We start from the raw sequence: 27,586 nt of genomic DNA on the forward strand, positions 1-27,586 counted from the left end.
AGCCAAGGCACCAGATATATGGCCCCAGCTGAGCATCTCAGCCATGTCCAGCCATCTGAGTCACCCAAAATGAGGTCTCAGACATTGTGAAACAGAGATGAGCCATCTGTCTATGATGTGCTCTACTTTAAAGCGCAACTCACAGAATTTGCACTTAACAAAAACAGTTGTTGTTTCACCGTAACAGGAGAGAATTATCAGAGAATCAGTATAAAAACATTTCCTAGAACTGAAAGATCTGAGTGTGGGTCAGCCAAGCACCTAGCACAGTAAATGACAAAAAGACCCACCTCAAACATTGTCAGGAAATTTCAGAACACCTGGGTAATGAAAAATCATCAACTCCAGAAAAAAAAATGTAAATACACACCATATACAAAAGAATGTTAATCAGCATATCATCAGACTTTTCAACAGCAACTCTAGAATCTAGTAGGCAGTAGTGTAATACCTTCAAAATTCTGAAGGAAAATTATTTTCAACCTAACATTTTATACCCAGATAAACGATCAACAAACTGTGAGAGCAGAATAAAGACATTCTGGAATATGCAAGAGCTCAAAAAATTTTACTCCCTTGCACCCTTTCTTGGGTTAAAAAGCAACAGTCCAGTAAAGGACAGAGGGTTCTGGAAGTGAGGTCTCCTGATGAAAAGAATGGAATTGACAGGATATCTAATGCATGGAAGCTCTTGGTGGGAAAAGAAAAAAAAAACTATTCAAGGAATTATGGTAGAATATATGAAAACAGTAAAATAGATAAAGATAAGTACATAGAAAACTATGCTAATTGGAGAAACATGAATTAACCATTAACTCCAGGAAAAATAAAAGGGTATACAAGAAAGGAAACATAATTATAGTACCTTCCTTAGTTGAACAATAAATCATATTTACAGTCATAAGAAGTAAACATTGACTATTTAAAAAAATGATACTGCTGGAAGGATACACTGCTTACTACATGGTTCCAAGTCTTGGCCGGATTCCTGGTAAGTCAGAGGAGAGGAGCCCCACCTCCTAGCACCCAGCTTAGGGATATGTTAAAACTATCCATGCTAAGAAACCACCCAACTGTCTGCTGGTGTTGGGAGTCACCCTATCACAGAGCAGACCAGCCTCCCAACTAAGCCATTACTCCACCCCACTCCAAGACTGCCTCTTAACTCTTCATTCTTCTGAGTAAGTTATTACTCAGTGACATACCAGATGAGGGATTTTCATCATTGGTTCAAATGATTTAGTGTCAGTGGAGACAAGCCATAGCATCTCAGGTAATGTCTGGTCTTTTCAATAATGTTACTCCCTATCTGTGAAAGTTTCATTCATTAGAAAAACAAATGCCTGTAGCTGTTTTTCTAGTACCAAGACAGGGCACATGGCCGGTCCTCATTCTTGCCCTTTCTTGCTTGTGATCATGGTACACCACTGAGAGATGAATGTCCAGGACAAAGGGGTCCACCTGTGATCAAGCAACCAAGTGTCGCTGACTCAGCCCACAGAGACCAGGGCTGCTATTGCATCTTACCAACAACATGCTCTAACCCAACCCACAGAACCCAATGCAGATGAACCAACCCTGGTGACATCAAACCTCCTGCCTTCTACCAGCACTGGTTTCTTTCTCAGGGACTTTAGGAAAGAAAAGATAGCAGTGTTGTGAGGGGCTCCAGGACAAACTGGTATATGGGCATGACCCTTGCAGTATCTACAACTGGGAGCTGCAGAAAAGGGCCTGGCAGCTTGGACCACCACTGGATGACCAAGAACTCCAGGTGGAGAGCAGAGACCCCTGGCCAGGTCACCTTCTGTCTCAGTGTGAACAGAGGAACTTAAGGGTCACCCACTAGCCCCTTCAATGTACCCTGCTGATGGCCTACCCCCCACCAGAGAGGCTGGCAATGAATGAACTGAAGAGTGAATAAGCAAATGGGGAGCTCACAGACCCTCAGAGTGAGAGAGCTAAGTTAGAGCAACGTGGGACTGGCTGCTGTTATCCCCACCACAATTACATCTATTTCCTGTAGTTGCTCTGACTGACCTCGACTCCCTGCTCAAGAATCTGAGACAGAGTTAACCCATTCCCCACCAGTTTGATCCGTTACTAAGCTCATGTCATTCCCTGGACCCTGAATTACTCCTCTGGACATGAACAGATAAAAGAAGTTTCCTTCATCCTCACCCGCATCCTCATCATAATACCAGCATATTTCTCTGGTACAACACGAAGCTTTTTACATGCATTACTTCATGTAATCTTTTCAACAACCCTATGAGAGACATACAGAATTACTCTCCTCTTTTACAGCTGAAGAAACTGAGGCTCAGAGAGGTTAGGTGACTTGTGGGAGGTCCCACAGCAGGTAAGTGGCAGAGCTAGGACACTAAGGCACCCTGGACTGCAAGTCATGATGGCTCCCCTCTGTCACATTCCTGCTAGGGAGGCCTCAGCATCAACCCCACTCCCCACCACAACATCCCTGGTCTCTGAGAGCTGGCACCAGAGGTGCTGGGGTCATTCATTAAACCCTCTATCAGGAAAAGGGCAGTAAGAGCTCGGGGCTTCCCGCCTAGACCACCATGATGTCCCTGAGCTACGCTGCCTGGGAAAAGGGCCTGATGTGAGTTGCAATTTTTTTAAGAAAAAGTTATCTTGCATTTGCTAAATGCCTATAAAAATATTCTTTTAAAAACAAATAGCTCATTCTGGATTGTTTCAAAGGACACCACTGAGACACCATCTTTCAGTTCTGATTTTTACATTTTGATTTTATTATTTTTGTGTTATAAAGTTACATATTCTAATTAAATAAGTATAATACATTATAAATTATATTTTATTTTATAAAATTATATTTTATTTTATTATTTTAAAAATACATATTCATTGGGGAAAAAAACTACAGAGACTCCAGAGGCACCTAATGAGGTGGGCTGGGTGTGGGGAGGGGCCCACCACTGCCGCTTTCTGCTCTTCTGATGCAACCCATCAAACCAGAGCACGCGAGCCTCAGGGAGCAGACCCAGCACCTGCCACAGGGAATCAGGGCTGAAGAAAGGCTGCTGTTTTGGCCTTCCTGCTGAATCATTTCCAGCTGTCCTGGTCACTTAAGTGACAAGATGATACATCAATGTCAATAACGCTGGAAGGGTCTGTCCTCGAATACAGCATTATTCTCCCCAGGAGGCATGAAGTCAGCCTCGACAGGCAGCTGAGACCACTGAGAATTAAGGGCCTCTGTCACCCCCTACCAGATCTACTCCCTGCCCATTGGCCAGCCCAGTGATTTTTCTTCAGCCAGAAACATCATACAACAAACAGGCCTGGCTGGAGCCCCTGGACTCAGAACTCAGTGCATGTGGTGGGATACAGAGGACACAGAGCCTCTGTGGACACAGAGGACGCAGCATCAAGACTTGGTGGGGCATCTGGAACCTTCACTGGCCTCCAGTGTCCAGCATACCCCTGCACATTACCTATGGGCACCCAGTAAATATCTGTGAATGAGTTTGAGGGCTATGCTGGTCGGTGCCCCATGAGAAAGTATGAGAGCCTTCCACCCAGATCAATGTGTCCAGACAGAATGAATCAAAGGACGTCTGCAGCCCCTCTGACCTCATGTACCTCTCCCTTCCCATCGCTCACATCTCCTCAGCCCCACAGCAAAGCAGGGATTCACTACACTAAGTTTTCCCCCCTCAATCAGGGTCCCATCACCTGAGCAGGGTTCTCACTTGCGGTACAAATTCCCAGCTTCTGAGGACGACATCCTGTGCTCCTTACATCCCCCTATACCTGCAACAGTGCTGAACAGTAAATTCTTGTCTGGCCAAGCAAAGGACATGGCTGAGTCCTTGCTGGGGTAGCACTCGGTGCACAAGTCATGCAGGGAGGTGGCCCCCAGAAAACCCTCCCTCGTCTCTAAGCTCTCCTTAGAGAGAAGAGAGTGGGTAAAGGTCGAGTCCACCAAGGAACCCACAGTCCACACAGACGAGGGGTGGCTACAGTAGCCCATCTAGCTTTGTTACTGCCCAAAGGCAGGTTGCAGTCTAGCACTCCCTGCCTGTCCTTACTGGGTCCCACTCCGGACCAGAAGGTGAGCATGGAATAGAGGGAACCATGAGCTCCCCTATCTGGGTCAGAGCCTCGGGGCCTGGCTGATGAGGCCCAGGCCACATGACAGTGCCCTGGATTCTCTACCAGTTACCCCAGGGGCAGAACAAAGCTGACTAATGCCCAAAGCTCAAAAGTCAACTCCCAAGGGAGGCAGCAGTTTTTTCTGCTCTGAGCTGCAGATGGAATAAATAAATAAGAATTTTTTAAATGTGTTTGTTTTACACATTTGCAGAAAAGGGGTGGGGGTGAGGAGAAAACAGAGGCTGAGGGACAGAGGATAAAAAGGGAGAGAGAAAAGACAGAGTAGAGAGGGGGAAGAGAGAAAGTGGAAGCTTTTAGAGGATTACACGTCCCCCTATCTAGGCCAAAATCCATAAAAGGCCTCCAAGCTGGAGAAGCCCCAGCAGGCCAGGCACCAGACCCAGCCTGAGGCAGGAACACCCATAGCAACCACACAAAAGGCTGCGCCAGGTCTCTGTGGATCCCCCCAGAACCCCATCAGATGCGACAAGACTGGAGGAAACCTCTGAGTGCTCCCGGGCATCCCCTGGAGGAGCACCCACGTGACACGTGGCGCCCCAGGCCAGCCTGCACACAGCAAGTGCTTGTACCCCAAGCCTGGGGAGCTCAGAAAAGGCTTCCCCACCAATTCAGCCCTTGGCTGCCCCCATAGTGGAGACCCTCGCCCAAAAGGCCATTCTCTCCACTCCCCAGCCCCGCCTATGTGGTCTCCTGAGGCTGGAGCCCTCCAAACGAGGGGAGGATGGGGGTAGTCCAGAGCAGGGAGCTGCTCGGCTGCCATCCCACTCCTTACCTACTCCGACCCCAAGTGAGCCTGTAGCCACCCTCAGAAGAGGGGCTGCCCGAGGCCCCTCCCCATCCCACCCCTCCAAGACCAAGGACACCAGCAGGCAGCGGTCACAGCAGCAGCCCTCAGTAGGAGCACAAAGAGCTTCAAAGCCCCATTTCTCCCCCTTAGGCACCTGGCGGTCCTTACTTACAAAGCACCCACTACATGCCAGCACAAGGCCAGCCACTAAGGATATGAGGTGAGTAAGTCATGCGGGAGCTCCCTCTCCCCTCACTGAAGGCCTCTAGTGCATCAGTAAGTCCCTAAGTCCTCACCACACTCCATATTGGGTCTGCTCTCACCACCCCACTGTCACTGCCACCCATCACTTCTCAATCTCTCACCTGGGCAAAAACACTCCCATCCTAACCCATCTCCACCCACTGCATCCTTCAATTTATTCTCCAAGAAGCAGACAGGGATCTTAAGTGAAAAGCTGATCACACCCAGTAGGATGGCCATAATTTTTTCTAAATATCAAGTGTTGGCAACGATATGGAGAAACTGCAGCTACCATACTGTGCTGGTGGGAATGTATGATGGTGCAGCCTCTTTGGAAAACAGTTGGGGTACCCTCAGAAAGTTAAACACAGCAATTTTACTCCTAGGAATAAACTCAACAGAAATGAACACATACACACAAAAACTTGTACGCAAATGTTCATAGCAACCAACGCTAATCACAATAGCCAAAAGGTGGAAAAACCTAGTGTCCATCAACAGATGAATGGATAAATAAAATATGGCATATCCACACACATATTACTCAGCCTTAAAGGGATGATGTACTAGTACATGCCAGAACATGTATGATCCTCGAAAACTGAAAGAAGCCAGTAGCAAAAGATTACATGGTTATTCTATGATTCCATTTAAAGGAGATGCGCAGAACAGGCAAATGCAGAGACAGAGAGACTGGTGGCTCCCCGAGACACAGGAGGGAGGGATGGGAGGGACTGCTAATGGGTACGGCTTCTGCTTGGTGATGGAAACATTCTGGGGAAGAATGGTGACAATGGTCGCACCACATTGTGAGTGTACTTAATGCCATCAAATTGCACACTTTAAAATGGTTAAATGAAAAATTTTATGTTACATGTACTTTACAATTAAAAAAATGAAGGTGAAAAATAAATGCAAACTGAATCATGATGCCCTCTTTTCAGGGGCTCCCCATGACTGTCAGGGTCAAAGCCAACTCTTCAACACACCTTCAGGGGCCCCTTGGCTGCCCCATCCAGCCTCACCTGACCCTTACCCTTCCTCTCATCTGCCCCCACAACCCCACAAAACTTGTCAGTTCCTCCACTGAGCCGCCCTCTTCCTTACATCAGAGTCCTCTGTCCAGACCCTTCCCTTCATCCACATCCCCCTCCAGGCTGGGGCTACCTGTGTCCTATTCATCCCCCAGGTCTCGGCTGGAATGTCCCTCCCATGAGATGCGATGCCCACTAGATCAGGGCCACTGTGCTCTCTGCCACCGAGGCACCCTATCCCGTGGTCACAGCGGCCAACCCCCCAACCGCAGAGGCCGTCTTCCCCTCTGGACTGCGAGCTCCACAAAGGCGGAGACTGGGCCCGCTTCACCTCTGCGAGGTGCTCAGCAGTGACCCAGCCTCAAGGACCTAAGTGTCATGTGGAACACAGGCTGACAGATGATGACACTACCCCCGGGGAGCACTACAGTCAGGCTCAGCAGGGAAAAGTGAATGGACAGAGGTCCCCCGAACACATGGACGGCAGCAGGGGCAGGATTCAGAGCAACAGAGATCCAGGGCTGAGCTGAGTGGGAGGAGAGGGTTCAAGCCAAGGAGAGGGACTGAAGAAGACACAGGGACCTTGGGGGTGGGGCCAGGCTAGGTCCCCGAAGGAGGCAGGGAGGAAGGCAGCGGGCAGGCAAGTGCCCATCCTGACCGTACCACACCCCCTGCAGATGATTATACACACCATGCCACTGACCCTTGATCACCACTATTGTCACCTCATCATAAGAAGAGAAAACGGGACTCGAGAGGTGAAGTGCTTTGCCAAAGGTCACCCAGCTACCAAGTGGCTAAGTAGGATCTACACCCAGGTCCACCTGGGTCCACAACAGGGCTCCTGGACAGCAGGGCCACCCAAATGCTCCAGGACAGGCTCACTGTGACTGTAGCACCAAAACCAGAGACCACCCAGCCTCCTCCTTGAGAACAAGAGCAGCCTCACACACCCCTCAGCTGGCCACTGCCTCCGGGCAACAGGCTCTGCTCAAGCTCATTTCTTCCTGAGGCTATTGTATCAGTGAAGTCAGAGCCGTATGAGTCTGGTGAGGGAACGTCTGCCCCACGGCCCACAGGGGCCTTAACCGATGCCCCTGCCCTGGCAGCCCGTCTCTCATGGCAGCACTACAGCTTCCAGAGAGTGCTGACAGGCAGAGGCCCCCTCTGCACGACGTCTCGCCCACCCGGCACCTCCCGATTTCTAGCTCCAGCTCAGGCCTCTCCTCTGAGCTTCAGACCCTGCTGCCTGGACGTCTCCACTCAGGACCTCACAGTGCCTCAAACCCAAACAGTCCAGAGGCAACCCCACTGTTACCCCAAAATCTATTCCTCCTTCTGGGTCATCTCTCAAAGGCATGGAGCATTCCTGACTCTTCCTCCTGCCTGAAGACTAACATCCGACCCCTTTACTACTCAAGGTGTCATCCGACAGCGGGGCCATTGCCTGGAAGCTGGTGTAAGATGCAGAGTCTCAGGCCCATCCCAGCCCTACCAATGGGAATCTGCATTTGGACAAGATGACCAGGTGACCTGTGCACTCAGATAAGTTTGAGAAGCACAGCTCTCACACTCAACAGTCCCTTCACTCTGCCTCCTACATTTCTCTCAGGTCCACCACTATTCCTCCATCGCCCTCTCCACCATCATCTCCAAGCCTCTGACACCTTCCTAATCAAACTCCATAATCCCACCCTCACATCCTACTCCAATGCCTCTTCCCCCAGGAGCTGGAAGGACCCTGTGAAATGTAAATCTGATCAGAAGCCCATACATAAAGGCTTGAAGAGGCATCCCCCGTACCCTCGACTATGAAGACTAGATTTCTTTCATTCATTGACTACATTTTTACTGAGCAACTTCTGTGTGCCACCACTCTATGTAATAAAAACAGTGAACAAAACAGACAAAAGCCCCTGCCCTCAAGGAGTTTATGGTCTACTGGGGAAAAGAGATAATAAACACTTAATAATGTAAAAACTTTAAATATGAGGTATGTCAAGTGGTGACAAATGCTTTGAAGAATAATAAAGCACAGCAAATTTAAACAAGGTCATCAGAGACCCCAATAAGAATATGACATGGGAGGGATGGCCTGAGGGCAGTGATGAAGTGATAAGGGTATCTGGGAGGAAAGCATTCTAGGCAGAAGGAAGAACAGGTGCAAAGGTCCTGAGGCAGAAGCATACCTTAGTTAGTCAGAGGAGAAGGATGGGACCAAGGAGGACTGGCCAGAAGATGGAGGGAAAACATGAGGGTGAGTTTTCATGTGCAAAATGTATTTTAAGAAGGAAGAAGTATTAAGCTATGTCAAATGCTTCTAAATTGAATTCAATAACCAAAGCAGCCCCTGTGGAATGGTGGAGAGCAAAGCCAGGGACTGTCTTCTAGAAGTTCTGCTGTCAGGGAGAGCAGAGAAAGCATAGGATATGAGGCTGAGAAAGGCTGGGAGGGTTGACGGCTCTTCTGTTTTCAAGCTGTCTCACTTTCTCCAGATTCAAACCTTCAGGCTGGGACCTCTCAGTAGGATCAGACTGTTGTCATTCTTGGGTCTAAGCCCTGCTCTTCTGCCTTCTCCTAATTCACGTCCTCCCCTCTTCCCATTAGCAGGTCATTTGCACTCATGCTTCCAACTCAACAACGTGGGGCCACAGGTGAGGACAAGGTAAAAGTTTAACTCTCTGGAGAAAAAGACAAGACTTCATTTTCCCCAAATAGGAGCTATACATTTTTCTGAAATTCCAACCATGCCTCCCTCTAGGTCTTGAATGTTTTCAAACTTGAAGAGTCTCCATTAAAATGCAGATGTCCCAGCTAGCCGGAGGGGAGATAGCCTGACTTGGGCACCTTTATAACCTTTCTCTTTTTCAGTTGTAATCCACCCCCCTAGAGCTAATTCACAGGGAGGCCCATGATTCCCCCAGCACCAAATTAAATCCTTTACCTCTCATTCAATCCTCAGAATACAGATTCTTTTATTATCCACACTTCACAAATGAAACTGATTCTCTAAGATGTGTAAGTAACTTATCCACAGTCCCAGAGCTAGAAAGTAGCGAAGCGAAGATTTGAACCCAGGCTGTCTAAGGCTCACATGCTTGAGTTTTGCTCTGTGTGTGTGTGTGTGTGTGTGTGTGAGATTTAACTTCTTCCACTGTTTTGGTGTTTTGCTGGTCTGTTGACTTTTTTCTCACTTTTTAAAAATTGTGGCAAAAAAAAACATAACATAAAGCCTACCATCTTCTTGAAAAAATACAGTTCAGTGGCTTCAAGCACATTCACAATGTTGTGCAACAGTCACCACCACAGAAGTTCGTTCCAGAATTTTTCATCACTCCAAAAGGAAACTGATGTGTTGATTTTTGAATGAGCAACACATTGGTGTAGTTCAAAAGCCGACATTTATTAGAAGGCTTTGTCTTATCCTTGCATCAAACCTGGCTGTGAAATACTTCTTACACATACAGAAGCCATACACACACACCTATAAATACAAGCCAACACAAAGATAAGAGTCTTATTTATCCTTTTTTCTAACACAAAAGATAGTATACTATGCATTCCATTTCCTTACTCCAAGCATCTTGGGAGAACTTTATTGGTACATAGAAAGTTTCACCATTCTTTTTTATTTTTTTTAAGTATCATTGATTCACCATTCTTTTTTAAATAACAAAGTAGTCCATGTCATCAATGTGAAATAATTTAGGTAACCAGTTCTCTGTTGATAGGCATTTGGTTGTTTTCAATGTTTTGCTATTTAAAATAATTTTGTGGTGAGTGACCCTGTACTACCACATCATTCCATATATGTGGAAATACACATGCGAAGTAAATTCCCAAAGAAGGTTCACTGGTCAAAGGGGATATGCATGCATAACGGTGACAGGTGCCAAAATGTACGGCTTGTGGGATGGTACCAAATAAACGCCCTTTAAAGTGGTATGAGAATGAGGACCCATGTGCTCACCCAATATAATGTGCCAGCTCCCCATGGCTGGAACTAGGGCCAAAGCAGCTTTTGTCTATGGCTTTTGCCTGCCCACCCAACTCGTTTTCACCCCTTCCTCTGCTAATAAAACTCCCCACCTTTACTTTAGGGATCCACTCCTCTCCCACCGGAAAGGACTCCTGTGGTTACAATATCCACACCAGCAGCAGAAATGAACCCCTGACCCAGGCTAAGCCAATCATAGTTCCCCACCCCCATACAGAGACTGAGGTAGAGATGGGCATGTGATCCAGGCCAATCAGACTCCTTAGTACCTGGAGCCAGTGGAAAGGAGTTTTCCCTCTCTGAAGGAAAAAGGGGTTAAAATGTTAAGACCACATTTGCAATCACAGGGAGAGATGGCCCAAGGGAATGGAGCTGACAGAAAACAGGGAAAGAGAGGTTGCTCCTGGTCCTGGATCCAGCTGTTCCTAAGGCCCAGCCTTTTCTACAGATGGGTTATGCCAGCCAATAAATCCCCCTCCCGTTTTGTTTGGCTAATTCAACCTGGGCTTCTGTCACTTGCCCCTAAGAGTCCTGACTAATACACTGTATACAGTCCCAATTTTGTTAGAGAGAAACAGATGTAGATGCAGCTATAACTATATTGTGAGGGAGGCTATGTGTCCGAATAGAAAAAAGACCAGAAGAAAGTATATTAAATGTTAATAGTGGTTATCTCTGCAATTCCCCATCTGAGACTGCAGATGATTTTTATTTTAGTATTTGTACTTTTCTGTGTTTTCCAATTTTTCGGCAAGGAACATGGATTTTAAAAATATAATAAACATTTCCTTAAAAAATCAGGTTGGCAAGCAGCAACTCAAAAAATACTCAGAGGAAGGTTCTGAGCACATGCAGTGGTCAGGGACAGCACCGATGTCCACCCCAGAAGCCCGTTCTGCATGGTCAGTGCATCCTGAGGTGGCTGCTGGCAGGTCACTGAGAGTATCCACCATGTGGGCACAAAACCCAAGCCTTCCATCATGTGACCACAAGCTCTGGTCTGTGTCTAAAGATCGGCCCAGAGCCAGGACGCTCATCTCCACACTCCTCCCAGAGCCCATGCTGAACCCCCGAAGTTCCCACCCAGCACCAGTCCCCTAGGCCTCCAAGGAGAGCCCCGTAAGGCCCTGGCATATGGCTGTGCATGAGCCCGCCACCCTGGGAAAAAATGTCTGGACAAAAGGAGTGCTCACACAAGGTGGCCCAGCCCCCCAGCACCCGCTCCGGGGCTGACCCTCCCAGCAACATATAACAGTCAGTGGGTGTGCGACAGAGACCTTCAAAGGTGAAGCCAAGACCCTCAGCTTCAGAACATGGGCTGTAGAAAAGGGAGGGCTGTTAATTCCCTGAGTCCCCAAGGCCCTCTAACTCCAAATGCACCTCAGTTTTCATAGAGACCAGGCTAGAGCCACCTCCACCCACCCACCCCCATCTTCAACTAGGAAACACTCTCCTCCAGGATATAATGTTTTTTTCATTTACCACGTTAGCCATTTTTAAGTGTGCAATTCAGTGGCATTCACTATCATGCACCACTCACACTATCCATTCCCAGAACTTTTCATCCTCCCAAACAGAAACTCTGTATTCATTAAATGCACTAACTACCCCACTCTCACCCCCCACTCCACCCAAATCCCCGCCACTCAGACCCTGGTAACCTCTATTCTACTTCCTGTCTCTATGAATTAGCGTATTCTAGGCACTTCAAGTTAAGTGGAGTCATGCAATCTCTGTCCTTTTGTGTCTGGCTCAATTCACTTAGCATGTTTCCTAGGTTCATCCATGTTTTATCAGAATTCCATTTCATTTTATGGCTGAATGATATTCACTGTATGGATATACCACATTTTGTTTATCCATCCATCTGCTGAAGGACACGTGGGTTGCTTCCACCTTGGGCTATTGTGAATAATGCCGCTATACGTATGGGCGTGTAGACAGATGTCTGTTCAAGTCCCTGCTTTCAGTTCTTTAGGGTATATATCTAGGAGCGGAATTGCCAAATAAGATTTTTGTTCACACAGATAATTCCATTAAAGAACAAGTGAAAATCATTCATTAGTCCTGGTCCCAATTCACAGATAGGAAAACTGAGGGGCCACAGTTTGAACAGCATATACGTTTAGGATCACACACGGTGCTGCCTCCCTTGGGTTTTTCCATGAATCTTCTGGCTGCCCCTCTGCCCTTGCTATCAGGGGCCCCTACCTCTCATATCCCTGAGATGTCCATGGGGCCTCCAGCAAGGGGACTGACCACAAAGAGCCAGCCCCCACTCCCAGCCAAGGCTTTGTAACCAAGAGCACCCACTGGCTAGGCGGCCAGAGGATACGGCAATCTGTATGCAAGGAATCCAGACTTTCTAAGTTGAGGGGCAACTGGGTCCCACAGAGTATCAGCAAAAGAGGATGGGGAAACATTACCAACCCCAGAGCTGAGGGCCAACCATGACCAAGGCCAGGCTCACCACCCAGATGAGGTCCAGTGCACTCACACATCTGCCTGATGAACGCCTCAACGTTCAGGATGGACTCGGGGAAAAGGCAGTCCAAGGAGTGTGTTCACTAAGGCTGGGAATCCAGTGCACTTCATCAGGGAGGAGAGAAGCCCTCACACAGCTGAGGTGGAGGAGGCACCTCTGTCTTTGGGCGAGTGCCAGCAGCCGCAGCCACCAGTGAAGCTGACGAGACTGAACCCAGACAAGACAACAAAACTGCCAGGGTCCACAGAGTGGACAGCTGTTCCTGCCCAGCCTCCATCACCTGCTCTTCGGACAGCAACACACCAAGTTTCCTGGGGTGATCACCCCTCCTATTCTCTCAGTACAAGTACTCCATCTCTGGAAGCAGGAGTGGGCAGTCAGTCCCAGACTTAGCTAATCAGTGTATCCCATCCCTCCAGCCAAGTTCAGGGACAGACACAGATCCATGGTGTCCAGTGTAAGTCATTCCTGGGACTCCTGCTCAAATTATTGGGAAACAGATTTGCTTTTCCTGTTGGTGTTGCTGAACTAGCAGAACTGAGGCAGCCATCGTCTTTCTTTGTGGACAACCTATCTGAGGACAAAGTCAACTCAAAGGAAAGCATAGTCTAGAGATAGGGAGAAAGAACCAGTGTCCAAGGATATCCTTAGCACCTGGACCCAGCTATACCTGAACCTGTCACCCCTCGAACTTTCCAGTTATATAAACCAATGCATTTATTTTTTTCATTAATTTGAATTGGGGTCTGTTGCTTATAACCAAAAGATTCCTAATTGAGCTAAACTCCTAATCAGAAGAGTCATTTTTGGGGTACTACCCACCACCCCCAAGGCAAAGACTCTCTATTCCCAAACCACTGGTTAAATAGAATTGTAATAAAACAAATGTTACAGAACTCTTACTTCATCTCTATCATATAGAACTCTATTCAGTCAGTAATACTGACTGGTTGTTTTTCTATGCTAGCTGGGGTACTAACTGCCATGTGAGTTTGGGGAGGGCAGGAGGCAGAGACATTCAACATGAACCACAAAATGGCCTCAGGCGACCTCGACAGCCTCATTTCCCACTATTCCCCAACATGAAACCCACACTACGGTCCAGCAGGGTTCTGGACGTGTGCTCTGCTCTTCCTGCCTCCATTCATTCACGTACCTTGTCCCATCTGACTAAAATGTACTTCCCCACTCCATCTTCTCATTCAGAAATCTTGTGGTCTCCAAAGCCCACCTCAAATGCCACCAACTCCAGGAAGCCTTCCTTGGGTGGTCCCTCCTTTCTTTTGACCTCCGGGCCACCTTGTACCTCTTCTCCAGCACCAATCAATTCATATTACATGTCTGGTCTCTTCTGAGGCACAGGCTGGTTGAGGCAGGGAGGGTGTCTTATTTTCCTCCTGTACTCTATTGTCCAGTGCCTGGTACACAACTGGCACTCCACAAATTTTGATGGAAGTGAATTGAAACAGCATGAATGAATGTTTGGAACAGAACCCATTTACAAGGAGTTCTGCTGCCTGTATTTGCATTTATGGAGGAGAAAGAGAGGACAAACGTAGCACAGCGGAGTGGCAGCACTCTCCAGAAGGAAGGGGAGGGCCAGAGGAACTGAGACATGGAAGCCAGGTGTCCCTGTTCCCATCACTTGCACCAGGGCTGAGTCCTGCCTCCGCATTGCTGTGCCCCTGGGGGTCCTTCTCAGCTGTCAGTAACTGGCCTTCATGGATGTCACACTCAAAAGCTCTTCCTGGCACATTTGCAGATGTAGTTTTCAGACAGCTTGTTTGAGTTACCTCTTGATTTACACGCTGTTTCTGCCTTTGCATCTCAGATTAAATCTTATTAAAATAAATGTCCTATTAAAATGCAGATGGCACAGGTAACCTGGGCTCCAGTTGGGACCTTCTGGTTCTCATAGAGAAGCAGGAATTTCTGTTCTAATAAGTGACAACAGCAGCCAGACCTCTCAGCTTATCTAAAGACCCTTCTTCCACTCTAGGCTCCACCATCCCCTGAACCCAGCTCAGGCCTAGTATTCAAAAGCAGCCCAAGGTACTCTGGTTTTCAATACTTCGAAGCTTTTCCATACACCTGGTATGTGTGTCAAGACACCAGAGCTGCATTACAGTTCACTTCATAGGTACCAGAACTCAAAGGCAGACAGGTTAAGTAACTCGGCCAGGATCACTATGTAACTGGGCATGGGAGGAAAGGCAAAGAATGTGGCACCAGACAAATCTGGGTTGGAATCCCAGCTCCACAGTACAAGCCAAATGACACTGGGTATGTCACTCCTTTCGGGCAGCACCCCTTTGGAACCTTGGTTTCCTCCTCTATGGAAAATGCAGATGATGAGAATAAGCATCGTGCAGGGAATGAAACGAGATCAGTGAGGTTTGATCGGTGCCATGCCCAGAGCACAGCTCAGTTCAAGTGCCCATCGCTGTCCCTTCTCTTGTGACTCCTGAGTTTTCTACTGTAATGCATAGCCTCTCACAATCTGTTATTTTTAATTGGGGGCAAATAGGGAGGGGCAGGGAGGAGGAACATCTAAAGGCAAATTAAAAGTGGCCATTCTGCAGCCCAGCTCCTGCAGGGAGCCCAGCCAGGCAGCCAGGACCTCTCATTTCCAATCAGGACAGACCTGCCCCAAGCCAAGGGAGCCCAAAGGGCATGCAGGGCTGGGACTTGACCCCCAGCCTCCACATTCAGTTGGTTACACCTAGAGCTCCCTCACCTGGAGCCTCCAGCTTCCAGCTGTACATCCAACTCTAAGGGGTGGAGTAGGAGGCACAGGTGGGGCCAGGTATGGGTGCTGCAATGAGGAGGAGGCAACCAGCCCCGTACTGAGCAGGCAGCTGGCAGCTTAGTTGCGATGTGAGAAGGCAGGCCCAGCCAACATGGCCAGAGCTTCTGACTTCTCGGGGGAAGACGGAAAGACAGATTCACTACATGGAAACTTACAATTCTAAAACATCAGCTTAGAAGGGAAAAACATATGTGGGCCCAACAAAGCCCCTCAAGAATGGGCAGGGCTTGGTTCCTGTGCTGTTCCCTGCTCTATCCCAGGGCCTAAAACAGAACCTGGCACAGAGTAGACACTTCCTGAGATATGAGGATTCTGCAGGGGCCTGCTGCCAACCCCTGCCTCAGACTGCACACTCCTGGGTACCAAGCAAGCTGCAGTCCCTGCTCTCTGACAGGTCTCGGGTGGTGTGGCACAGCAGAAGACAGTGTAGACAGTGGAAACAAGGGGAGGTCCTGCCTCCAGCTTTACTAGGGGTCTGTCTTGTAAACCAGGCGGATGCTCTGCTCTGCTTGGGGGCTCTTATGACTTGTTTTACCCTAAGAGGAAGGGCTCATGACAACAGGTATCAACTGCACCGGGACTCGACCGCGTGTATTCCGTGTGATTGGTGAAGAGCTTTACAGTAAAGAAACAGAGAAAGGGGTAGGAGGGGAAGACCAGGGGAGGGGTAGCTCTAATCACTGGGTTGCTCTCTCTCTGGCCACTCTCTGCCTTTGGAGAAGTGGACTAACCGTGAGGCCTGCAGAGTCAGCTAACCCCCAGAAGACTCTGGGAAGGACTTGGCCAGAGCGTCAGCCTTCATTCAACAAAGAGGTCATAACTGATAAGCTTAAAAGCAAGTGACAATTTTTCAACCCCCTCTTGCTCCAAGGGCAGTGAATAAACACAGCATCAGCTCCAGGTTCCCACTGAGCATGGCTGGAAGGAGAGCAGAAGGTGAAACCAGCTCACTCACCCCTAGAAATCAGCATGGATTCTTTCACCTTCCTCTTCAGGGTTCAACTAGGGCTCCCCACGCAGAAATCCCAACTCATCAAATCCCAGACGTGCTCCTCCCTTGCGGTGTCAAGCCTACCCCAGGTACCAGCCAGAGACAAGGCCATGGGCCTGACTCCACATTGAGTATAACTGGACTGTGCAAGGTCAGGAAGGAGCCTGTTGGGGTGCCGGAGCTGGATCTGGGAGGTGTCGACACAGGGGGATGCACATGTGGAAGTCACCTGAGATCTGTGCCCTTACTGTATGTATGTTATGCTTCACTACATTCATAATAATGGCAACAGTGGCGTGTATGAAGCACTTCTCAGAAGCCAGCCTCTACATAAGTGCTTATCCTGGGTTCCAAATAACATAATAAACAGTTAAGAACACAGCCTGGGGACCTCAACAGGCCTGATTTAAAATCTCTCCTTCACCTCTGATTCTGCCCTAAGCATGCTCCTCAACCTCTGAGCCTCTGTCCCTCAGCTGGAAAACAAAGATTATAATTGGTAGAATTATGACAGATAAGCAAGTAAGCGTTTAGCACAGGCACAACAAATTAAGCTCCAAAGGGTGTTGGCTTGTTATGACCATTCAACCTTCAGCAACCCAGGACATTGGTGCTATTGGGCCCATGTTAAGATATGAGAAACGTACCCCCTTCCTACCAACAGCATCCCTAAAACCTCAGGCATTTCTATACCATCTTTCCAATTTTTCCCAAATCTATGTGCCACCTGACTTCCTTTTCTTAATGCTTTTCTTTAAATTGACTTGCAATTTTTTACTCCAATTTACTTTTTTTAAATGTTATGCAACTATTGTATCACTTGCCAGAATTCATTTTTTTAAACAGCTATTAAAATAAAAAGCACTTGTCCACCTGAAATCATCTTGCCTACCTCATTTACTTTTTACACATTGAGGAGGCAAAGGAACTGTGGGGTAGGGCATAGGGGGACAGGAGGTCTCATCTGCTTAAAATGACTGAGAAACTTCCTGAGCCCTTCAGCAGCCCCCGTTTGCACAGAAGTGATTTTCATTGGTTTAACCGAAGCAGGTCTGGCAAGCCCTCTATTTGGCAACATCCTGGTAGCCAGCCATCTGTGCACCATGCAGGCTCCAAAGACATAAAGCTGCATTTAGAAAAATTTGCTAATGGTGATCGTTCACTAATTCAGACACCCACTGACCACTCTTCGGCTTGAATGAATGTAACCCACCTCTGCCTATCAGACAACAGCTCCAGGACCCAAGATGTAGGAATCCAGAGTAAAGACAGCCCTGGCACCCAGACCCAGCTCAGGATGATCAGGACTGAGCCTGGACCCTCATATCTATGGGTCCTCAAACCACACAGAGGCAGGAAAGGAGAGGAATAACAACAGAACAGCACGTGTGAGGAATCACTTGCATTTTTCTCCAAAATTTCTTCTGGGAGAAGGAAGGAGTGGGAAAGGAAAAACTCCAGACAAGAAAAGGGCACCTTTATATCTGTGTCAGAGGGCACTGCGGTATTAAGAGGACCTTGGGGTAACTGGCAATACACACATTTTGCCTAGGGAGTCACTGAGTCTCATGAGCACCTTTCATTCATTCGGCCAATATTTACTAAGCACTTCCTATTCTGGACAATGGGGACCCAGAGAGGAAAAAGTCTAAGTCCCTGCTCTCAGCTCACATTTTAGGGGAGGGAACAGTCAATAAGTTCTTTATCTCATAAACTAGATAATGGTAAGTACCACAGAGGAAATAAATCAAGGTAAAGTAATAATGGCTCGAGTGGGCTACTTAGTTTGGATGGTCAGGGGAGTCCCTTTGAAGGAAATGATATTTGAGTTGAGAACCAGATGATGAGGAAGCACCATTCCATTAAGTCAGTGTACACAGCATGTGTAAAGGGCCTGGGGCAGGAACAAGCTTGGCATATTCCAGAACTAGAAAGAAGGCCTTTGCAGCAGAAGTATGTTGATCATATGGTGACTACAGTGAGTGCGAAGGGAAGTGGCAGAAGGTGAGGTCCAAGACCCAGACAGGGGATGTTAGCCTAACTTCAGAGTTTGGATTTCACTTAAAGCATGATGGAAAGCCTACAGAGAGTTTTCTGCGATAGAGATAGTTGACTTTATTTGTATGTTAAACTCTCCACTCTGGCCGCCATAAGGAGAATGGACAAAAGGGACAAGAAGCAAGGAGACCAAAAAGGAGATTAAAATGTGGTTCAAAAGGACTCAAATAAACTCATTATGCCTAAAATTCTGGCCCTTAACTCTAAGAGCCTAACTCCTCAGACTCTCTGTGAGGTTTAAAATAGGAAGCTGGTTAAAGAGAGATGTTTTTTTCTTTAAAGCAACGACAGCCAACTGGGTGGCATTCATACATCAGACAAGAGAGGGCTAGTAACAGGCCCTTCTACAAAGGGCAGGACCCAGCCACCTCCTAAGAAGAGAACAAGCACCCATCTGTTCTGGGGCCAGGGAGCAGATCAGCTCCCTTGTGCCCCTTCCAGCCCTGGGATTCTGGGACTCCCAACAACAGAACTCTTAGATGCTTCACAGGCTCAGACCCCACGTCTGGCCAGCTTGCAGGGCTGTCCCTGGCTCTCCCATGGCAGAACCTAAACGTCCCCTGTGATACCAGCCTTCAAACCCTAAACACAAATCAATCACAGCCCTCCAACTGCACAAAATCAGATAACTAGACAATCTCCAGTGGCACAGTCTTGTCAAAAAAAAAAAAAAAAAAACCCAAATCTCATAGAGCTCTAAAAACCAAATACTAATTTATAGTAACATGGGGACAACAGAACATGTTAAGTGATACCAGAGGTACCATCCACAAAATCCTCACTGTGGGAAGCTCCCTAAGATAAACAAACCAGCTTCTTCAATAAGGAAATTGTAAGGGGGAAAAAAAAGAGTTGAAGGAGAAAACTTATATCACCAATCATGCTGGATTTTTTGAATCATGACTCTTGAAAAATTTTTATGAGACAAGTAGAGAAATCTGAACATTGACTGAATATGATGATAAGAAATGACTAACTTGGGGAGTAGGATAATGTAGGAAGTATTATGTTTTTTAGAAGCATCCTTATCTTTCAGATGCATACTGAGATATTTAAGAATAAAATGACATAATGGTAATATTGTAGGGGAATGGGTTGGTAAATAAATGAAACAAGACTGGCCATGAGTTGATAATGGCTGATACTGTGTATTGTATTATTATATTACACCATTCTCTCTACTTTTTTTATGTGTGAAAACTTCCACAATAAAAAGCTGGTATTGCTGTGAACTCTAGGGATGGGCTTTTTCCAGAAATCTACACAGTAATAACCCACTAGACCCTATACCCAACGTGAAGGGATCACATTCATTAGATGCACTGTCCTCTACAGAACCTGCTATTAGTGATTTGCTAAATGAGTGAACCCATATTTCCTTTCTCATAAACCCCATGGTGAGGACTGGTTCAAAAAACCACCCTCTGTAAGAAGGTGTAAGAAAGAAAAAGAAGGATTTCTTTTTCATTCATGCTAACTGATCTTCAGTTCAGAATGTCACACCCGAGGTCACACAACTTTACCCACACCTTTTAGAATGGACATATTTTGACTGTTTCTCTGGCTTGGTCCATCCCACCAAAGGTACCTGTTTCCCCCTCACAGGACAGCACTCTGCCCGACCTACCCACTTTCATCATCACTGAGGTGGTGCTCTGGATTTCACCCTGATGTGCCACGTCTATAGGAGAGCAGGCTCTGAAAATCAAAATGCTTTAAGGAGCTCTCCATTACAATGGTTTCCAAAATGCCATCTCCAAGGAAGGCTCCATTCAGGGGCCTCCTTGGAACCAGGCTCAAATCTAATAGGCTCTCAAACATACCACTGCAGAATCCCAGTTGATGGAATCCCTAGGAGACGGTCAGAAAAAGGCGGAACCTCCAGGTCATCCCCCAACTCCCACAGAAAGTCCTCAGATCAAGACTGACGAGGACTACACCAGTTCTCCAGGAGGCAAACTGAGGCTGAAACTGTAAGTACAGCCCTGAGGATCTACCAAGGGTGCCCGAGTCTCCTGGTTCTGGGCCCACCTGACATACCTGTGTCATTATCATCCTCCTCAGCATACCTGCATGCTAATATTTCCAATGGCCTGGGAGGGCAGGAAGATAACAAGGACCACCAGGCCATCACTGTACCACATAGGATCATTTCATCTCTTAAGCCCAACAGCCAAGAGTGTTATCTGTATTAAGTCTATCAATTAGAGGTGCCAGGAAGATCAATGGTTGGATGGAGCCCTCTGGGAAGGATGAAGAAGGGTCCTGTGATGAGAGGCAGGAGGAAGGAGAAACTCAGTGAATTTAACACCGAGCATGGGGGGGCACTTAAGAGAGGTTGGCAGCTGCAGCCTGCTCCAGGCCCCACCACGGCCAGCACCCACAGAGCAAGGGTCAATAGTGAGCACTGCACTGATGTCAGATGCTTAGACAAAGAACTTAGACAAAGAAACTCCAGATTACAGCAAGGGAAGTAAAGGTCATTTAGCACCAACATGAAATCAATCCCACCCTCTCCTTAGGTAAGTTAAGTCCATGGCCAAAGCCATCAGGATGGCAGGAACAATAGCAGGATGGGATGAAGACAGGGACTGGGAGGGCCCCCAATGTCTGCTGCATTGCAGGGAAGGGCACAGTACATCCAGGAGGAAAGACAAGATGCCTTGAGCCTAAGGCATCCTCACCCTAGCCAATCCCTTCCCGTCCCCTGCCCAGGTCCTTCCTTGGGCCTCACTGCATCCCTCTAAACTCTCTCCGCCCTGGCCCGTGCCCACCTGGCTGCCTCCTTGGCCCATGCATAGCTAGTCTTGATGACTGGTAGGGCTATTACCTTGACATTCACCTGGGTTCCCAGGGGCACAGGCCCATGGAGGGGGGACTAGGAGCAGTTCTAAGCAAACCTCTTCATCCTCATGCAGCACCCCATTCCTCTCAGATGCACCTGCACCCACGTTATCTCACTGGAGCCTCACCAGCCTTTTATGTAGAAACAGAAACTAAGGCTGGAGGAGTCTGCATCCATACTATTACATCACAGTCAAGGGATGAGCCAGGACTAGAACCTTTAGCTCCCTGTGCAGGGACTTTCCTACCCTAGCACACTTTCTACATCCAGAGACAGAGACTGGCCTGATGCACCTGCCTTCCCATCAAGACATTGCCCTTCAGATGGGTCAAAAGAGGCCCAGGCATCTCAGAACAGCCATCTCATATGGTTCTGACTTTAGAAAACTGGCCTTGTTCATTCCCCCTCCACGGATAAAATGCTAAAGGACTGAGAATGGAAGAGAACCAAAGACTCGTAGAGAACAGAGCCTGCTTGCAGTTCCTTCTGCTAGACAAGTGAGTTCCCCAGCATCAGCCATCACAAATCACCTGCAGGATTTCTGCCCTATTCCATACCATTTGTACTATTACTACTATTTCTATTATATAGCATCATTCTTGTAATTTAATATTTAATTTAAACTGATACTTTATATCACCACCACAAAGGGGAAAATAACTACCCCTAGCCAAAACTAGGAGAAAATCCTAAAAATAAGTAGTACAAAAACCACCTAAGTTGTAGGCAGGTGCTGTTCCCCCATTTAAAGTCCCTAAGCCAGAGGTTTGCTCCCTCTTCTGTTATAAAAGGGAGATTAGCAAATGTTAAAAAGGTGTTAAAGCCAGACTAGCACTGCCTGAAACTCCCCTTTGAAAAATTCACAAGGATTAGCAGAGAACTGAACAGGGAAGAACTTTCTCACTAGGTGACTCAATGTTATTTCATGCTTAACCACCTTAGGTCATGCCACTGGAGACTCATCCTATACTGGGGGAAACATCATATTAGGCTACGCTATAGGAAGGGGAGAGGAGGGAGGGGAGACGACCATACCACAGGGGCAACCCATGCCAGCCTCTCAGAAAGCTCCAGGTCACTGCCTGCCACCACCCCAGGCACACTCAGGATCTGGGCAAGCCCTGGGGCCACCAGTCACCACCCAGGTGTCTCTGGCTCCGCTGGCCTTGTGTTAGTCCTTTTCCAGTGCAGAGTGCAGCACTAACCACTCCGAAACTCCTCTGGAAATTAGGATCCAGCAGAGCCGCTGGGGGTTACCCAAAATCCCCACACCACCTCTGTGGACAGTCGGCTAGCTGCTGGGAAACTTTGGGCTCATGTACCCTGGGCAGAGGAGTGAGGCTATGCCAGCCTGTGAGTGTGGCTCCATGGGATCTTGTGCACATCAAGCCTGCAGCTGGGGGCTGGAGCCCAGGAAGCTGGCCCAGGGGCTCCTTTGCTCACCCCCAAACCCCACACCTCTCACCCCATAGGTGAGAGGTATTTCTCCAGGGTATTTCTGAAAGAGCCCGACAGAACGTTTTTCAACACTCAGAAGCAATCAGGGGAGTACAACCAGAAAGATGATAAATTTAAGACAAAAACCCAGTGACAGAGATGGGGGTGGGGGGAAGCTGCCTCCAAACTTGCTCCTTGCCTGCCAGCCGGCACCGTGCGCAAAGCAAGCAGATCCCCGCACCTCACGGGCTCAGCCAAATTGCAGAGAAGCAAACGGTATCCCCGGCGCAGTGGGCCACTCGGACTGGGCCAGGGACTGTCGCCGGATCAATGCTACCCGCGCTGTAGGCTTCGGGAAGGGCACCGCAAATGCCAGGAATGGGGGAGAACTTGGTGATCCTCTGTTGAGAATGAAGCCCAAGGGCCCTCCCAGCCGCCCCGCGACCCAGCCAATGCCCTTCCTGGGCTTTCTCCTAACAGCCAGTGTCTGGAGCAAAGATCAGAACTCGCTCCCCCGACGGCGCCTGAAGCGGAGGCTTTTTCCCAACCAACGCGGAGCCCAACGCCCTTTCGAAAAAGTACACCTCAAAGAAAACCGGGATTTAGCACGCGCGGAGGGAAAAGGGAGGCGGCGCTGCCAAGCTTTACCTTTTCTCTTTATTCTGTTTTCGGGATTTGTGCAGGAGTCCGATGAGCACCACGGCGGCGCGGATCCCCGCCTTTCGGCAATGCATCCTCCCCGCCGGCTGGGACATGGCGAGGCCGCCGGCGGTGCCCGGCCGCGCCCTCGCCCGCCCGCCGCGCGCCCCCGCCGGCCCGGTTCCGCGCCGCCCGCTCCCGGCCCCTGCGCCCGCGCCCCGGCCCCCGGCCGCCAGCCTCGCATGGGCCCCGCCCCGCCTAGGTGCGCCCCGGGGGTCAGGTGACTGGGCGCTCACTTCCCGGCGACCTTCAGCGTCTCCTCGGAGCCCGCCGGGCGGCCAGCGCCCGCTCCCCCAGCACCGGCATCTCCCAAGCTCGCTCCGGGCGCGGCCGGGACGGGCGGCTCCGGGGCTCGGGCTCAGACGCGCCGCAGGCGCCGGGACCCCGCCCCGGCCCCGCCTCCTGCGCCCTGGCCCGGGGCGCCCCCGGCTGCGGGCACTTCGGGCGGCTCGCGATCCGCGCTCGCGGGCTCTCGGCGCCCGGCTCCCTCCCCGCCGCGGGCCGGCCCGGGCTCCCTCCGCAGGCCAGGGAGGCCGGCGCGCCCTCCCAGCCCGGTCCGCCGGGATACTTCCCCAGTGCTGTCACTGTCTGCAAAACAGAGCGAAAAACAAGCACCGAGAGGAAACGCGCGTCCTCAGTCCACAAGGAGCTGCCTCGGTGTGCGGGCACCGCCGCGGGCCTGCCCCGCGCCCCTCCCTCGCCGCCCGCGGCTCCCTGGCGTTTAGGCTCGGGTGGGACGCCCTCCCCCACCCACCCCCACAGGTCCGGGAAAGCCCCGGGGTCTGCTCCAGAGTTGGCGCCCGCGTGGGTTGGGGTCGGTGCTCCGGTTATCATTCGCTCTCCCCGCCCGGGCAGTTTGATACAAAAGAGTCAATGATCAATTTCCTGGCGGCTGCACCGCGGAGGAGTGTCCCTGGTTGCCAGGAAAGCTCAGGTGGGGCGCTCCCACCCCACCATCACCCGAAGCCCCAGTGCTGGCGCCACGCACACAGCCCCGTCAGTCCTTCGCCGGCTCCTGCTGCCGCATACAAGCTTAGTCTTCCCTTCAGCACGGAAAGACGGAAGGTCACTGGCCAGCTCCTGGGAAAGGGGCCGTGGCCTGGTCCCTGCTGTGGGCCCCGGGTTCTCATAAGCCCCATTCACTTCTGGGAAGCTTAGCCCCCTCTCACCACCACCACCACACCCCCACACTGGCTTTGTCTCTCCTTCCATTCGCCCAGGGAGGGACTTAGGCAGAGGGCTGGGGGGAATTAAAACAAACCAATTAGTCCATCTTTGGAAACAACTCTGTTGGGGCCACAGAGGTCCCTGAGGCAATTTGCCTTGTTTTTTTATACTGTCTGGTGTTTGAGGGAGCACAGAGAATCCAGCAAGGAAGGGACCTTGCTGGAGGGGGACAGGGGCTGTAAATGAATTCGAGGGCCTGAGGCCTCAACTCCACCTCTCCAGTGGGCACAGCCTCTTGCTGGCACTGGAGGTGAGGCGGAGAGGAGGGAGCACCAGGGAAGTGCCAAAATGCGCTTGGTTTATTTATGAAGCATCCATTAGCAATGGCCTTGGCCCCCCTGAGCCTGCCTGGGTGGTGGGGGATCACAGATATAGCCATGGACATCTATTTATAGCCAGATAGTGAGTGACCCAGGCCCCACTCCAGGCTGACGGCTGCAAGGACTACACCAGCAGTGACCTGAGAATTACTGTGGAAAAAGAATGGGGAAATGCACATCCAAGCATCCGAGCATCTTCTGTGGGGAAGAGGGGAGAGCCCCAGCACACAAGCCCAGGGTTTCTCCTGCCTCTGGCAGTACACAAAGCCACAGGCTAGCTGACAGACTACTTCAGGGTTGGCAGGGAGCTTGACAGCGTCCTGGCCGAAGGTCTAGACCAGCATGGGGTGTATTTTATGTACCCACACACAGGGGAAAACTGCATCTCCATGCAGGGCCTGACTCCTTCCCAGACCAGTACAGGGGGCTCTTGCCCATCCCCCACTGCCTTGGCGATATTTCAGGTCAAGTGCATCAGTGGGCAACAGGGCATTGGGATGAAGGTGCAAAATCTCTCCACTAAGCAGGGAACTTTATTCATTCTTGTTCTGGGGCTCCAGGCACTCTCAGTTCCTCTACAACCACGATGTTTCCAGCCCTAATGTGGCTGAAAGAAAGTTGTACCCCAAAGACCATGACCTGATCAGATTGCTGGGGCCCAAGAGGCAGAAGTTTCCTGCAGGTGGGGGGGCTCTTCGTTCTGCCCACACCCCACACCCCACACCCAAACACCAAAGCATAAAGAAACCATCCGTGGCAAGAACGTAATGGCCACCTATGCTAGCCTTCCACCAATGTTTATTAAATATTTAGGATGCATCCAGCTTTGTTCAAGAGATGAGGGTTAGAAAGAAATGGAAGACCACCCTTGCCTATAACAAACTGGGCTAACACAAAACCGCACCACAATCCCATTCCCCAGCTGACTTGTACCATGTGGTCCAGCCAGTGCTCCCCAAAGTCAGACGGTTCACATACCACCTTCACAACCTGTCTTAACGTACTACTCAGTTATTCACTTATCATTTGGCTTTGATTAAATCAACTTTCTTTTTTACTTTATTTTAAAAGAAAACATTACTACCACCCTAAATGAAAATCTATTACCATTTACCATTCAACCACGAAAACAAATACAAATTTATTAAATTCTAGCTCAACACTGTCACCTAAGGAAGGCTTTGAGCCTGAAGCACCTTTGTTAAAAGAGGAAATAGACAAGTGTTAGGCGTTAGCCACTCACTTGCAACCAAATGAAGACAAATCACAAAGTTGGAAAGAGATCGGAAAGGGAACAGTTTTCACATACTCAAAGTTCTTCTAAGGCCACATCCATAGGGGGCTTTGCACTAGACCACAAAGGCTAGAAACATCTAGACCCCAAGGAATGAGGTCAGGGAGGACTGCGGGGGACAGAGAAGGGGTCTTCTCCCAGATTCCAACCCACCCAGCAGTGTCCCAGCTCACAGGACCTCAAAGGCTTGGTCCAATGCCAACTCCCACCCTCCAGCCCACAGTCGCTGAGAACAAAGTGCCAGGCAGCTGCCAGCCTGGGTCTCTGTCCCCAGTCAGGGGAAACCCAAAGGCTGAGGGGGCCTGGGTGGGAATCAGGGGAGTGGGGGAGGAGAGAGAAAAAAGTTAATCATAAACAGAGGGCAGACAGCTGCACATCCCGTTCCTAAGGGGCCAGTGGGGTGAGACAGACACGCATGCTTGGTCCTGAAGAAAAGGGCCTTCTGTGCCTGGGAACCCACTCCAGGAGACACATCCATGTGGAACTGGGAATCAGCCCCACCACCCGCGCCCTGGTCTCAGAGAGACCCCAGAGCAAGTGTTACACACACACCCCAACTCCACTGCCCCACAAAATGAATGCAACCCTTCTTGGCCAGGACTGGGGGTAAGTATCAAGAGGGGCTCTGGAGCCAGGAGGGTGGAGCCTTTTATGAAAACCAGGTATCTTCAGATGGCTTACAACTCCCCTTCTACAGAGGAAAGCATTCTCAGCCATCTTGATGGATCACACAACCTTTGGCACAATTCAGGAGTTATAAACATACAACTTTAGACCTTGTCAGGACAGGGCAGCAGCCCCACTCTCTTATGCCTTTGGGACACACCTATATATACACCAGCTTGGAGAAATCCCCCAGAAGCCTCTCACATCTCACTTCTGCAGAGCACTCACACCTGTAAAGGGACCGGCATTGATTCTTGGCAGGTACATCGGCGCCCCCTGCTGGGCTCCGTTACAGTTGCATCTCGGGGATACCATCCGAGGGGGAGGGAGGGAAAAATTGGGAAGGTCATTTGAGGTGGAGAGGCAATTTCTATTTTGAAAAGAGAGACACACACACTAGAGGGGTCTTTGCTAACACGGTGATTCTCCTCCCAACTCCTAATCTTCCCTCCTAAAGCCCCACCAGCCCCCAAAGGAATTCATTCCACTACAACAGGGTCCTTCAGTGACACGGACAGGCCATGCCCAGGCCAGGT

General features: G+C 49.5%; 1 protein-coding gene across 10 annotated transcripts in view; it reads right to left on the minus strand.

The window, feature by feature from the left end:
• Nucleotides 1-27,586, minus strand: part of RAP1GAP2 (RAP1 GTPase activating protein 2) — a 211,556-nt gene that overhangs the window by 112,266 nt on the left and 71,704 nt on the right. Inside the window, exon 1 of one of the 10 annotated variants that reach the window (XM_073235019.1) lies at nucleotides 23,780-23,802. The exons of 8 other annotated variants lie outside the window; for them this stretch is intronic. Coding sequence is in view for 1 of the 2 variants with exons in the window: in XM_037022790.2 (XP_036878685.2) it covers nucleotides 23,493-23,599 (107 nt within the window). In the remaining variant the exon portion in view is untranslated. Of the gene's footprint in view, nucleotides 1-23,492; nucleotides 23,690-23,779; nucleotides 23,803-27,586 lie in introns of those variants that run through there. One more of the 10 variants, XM_037022790.2, reaches the window with a different exon arrangement.

The sequence above is a fragment of the Manis javanica genome, chromosome 4 (genome assembly GCF_040802235.1).
Source record: "Manis javanica isolate MJ-LG chromosome 4, MJ_LKY, whole genome shotgun sequence".
NCBI classification, from domain to species: domain Eukaryota; kingdom Metazoa; phylum Chordata; class Mammalia; order Pholidota; family Manidae; genus Manis; species Manis javanica.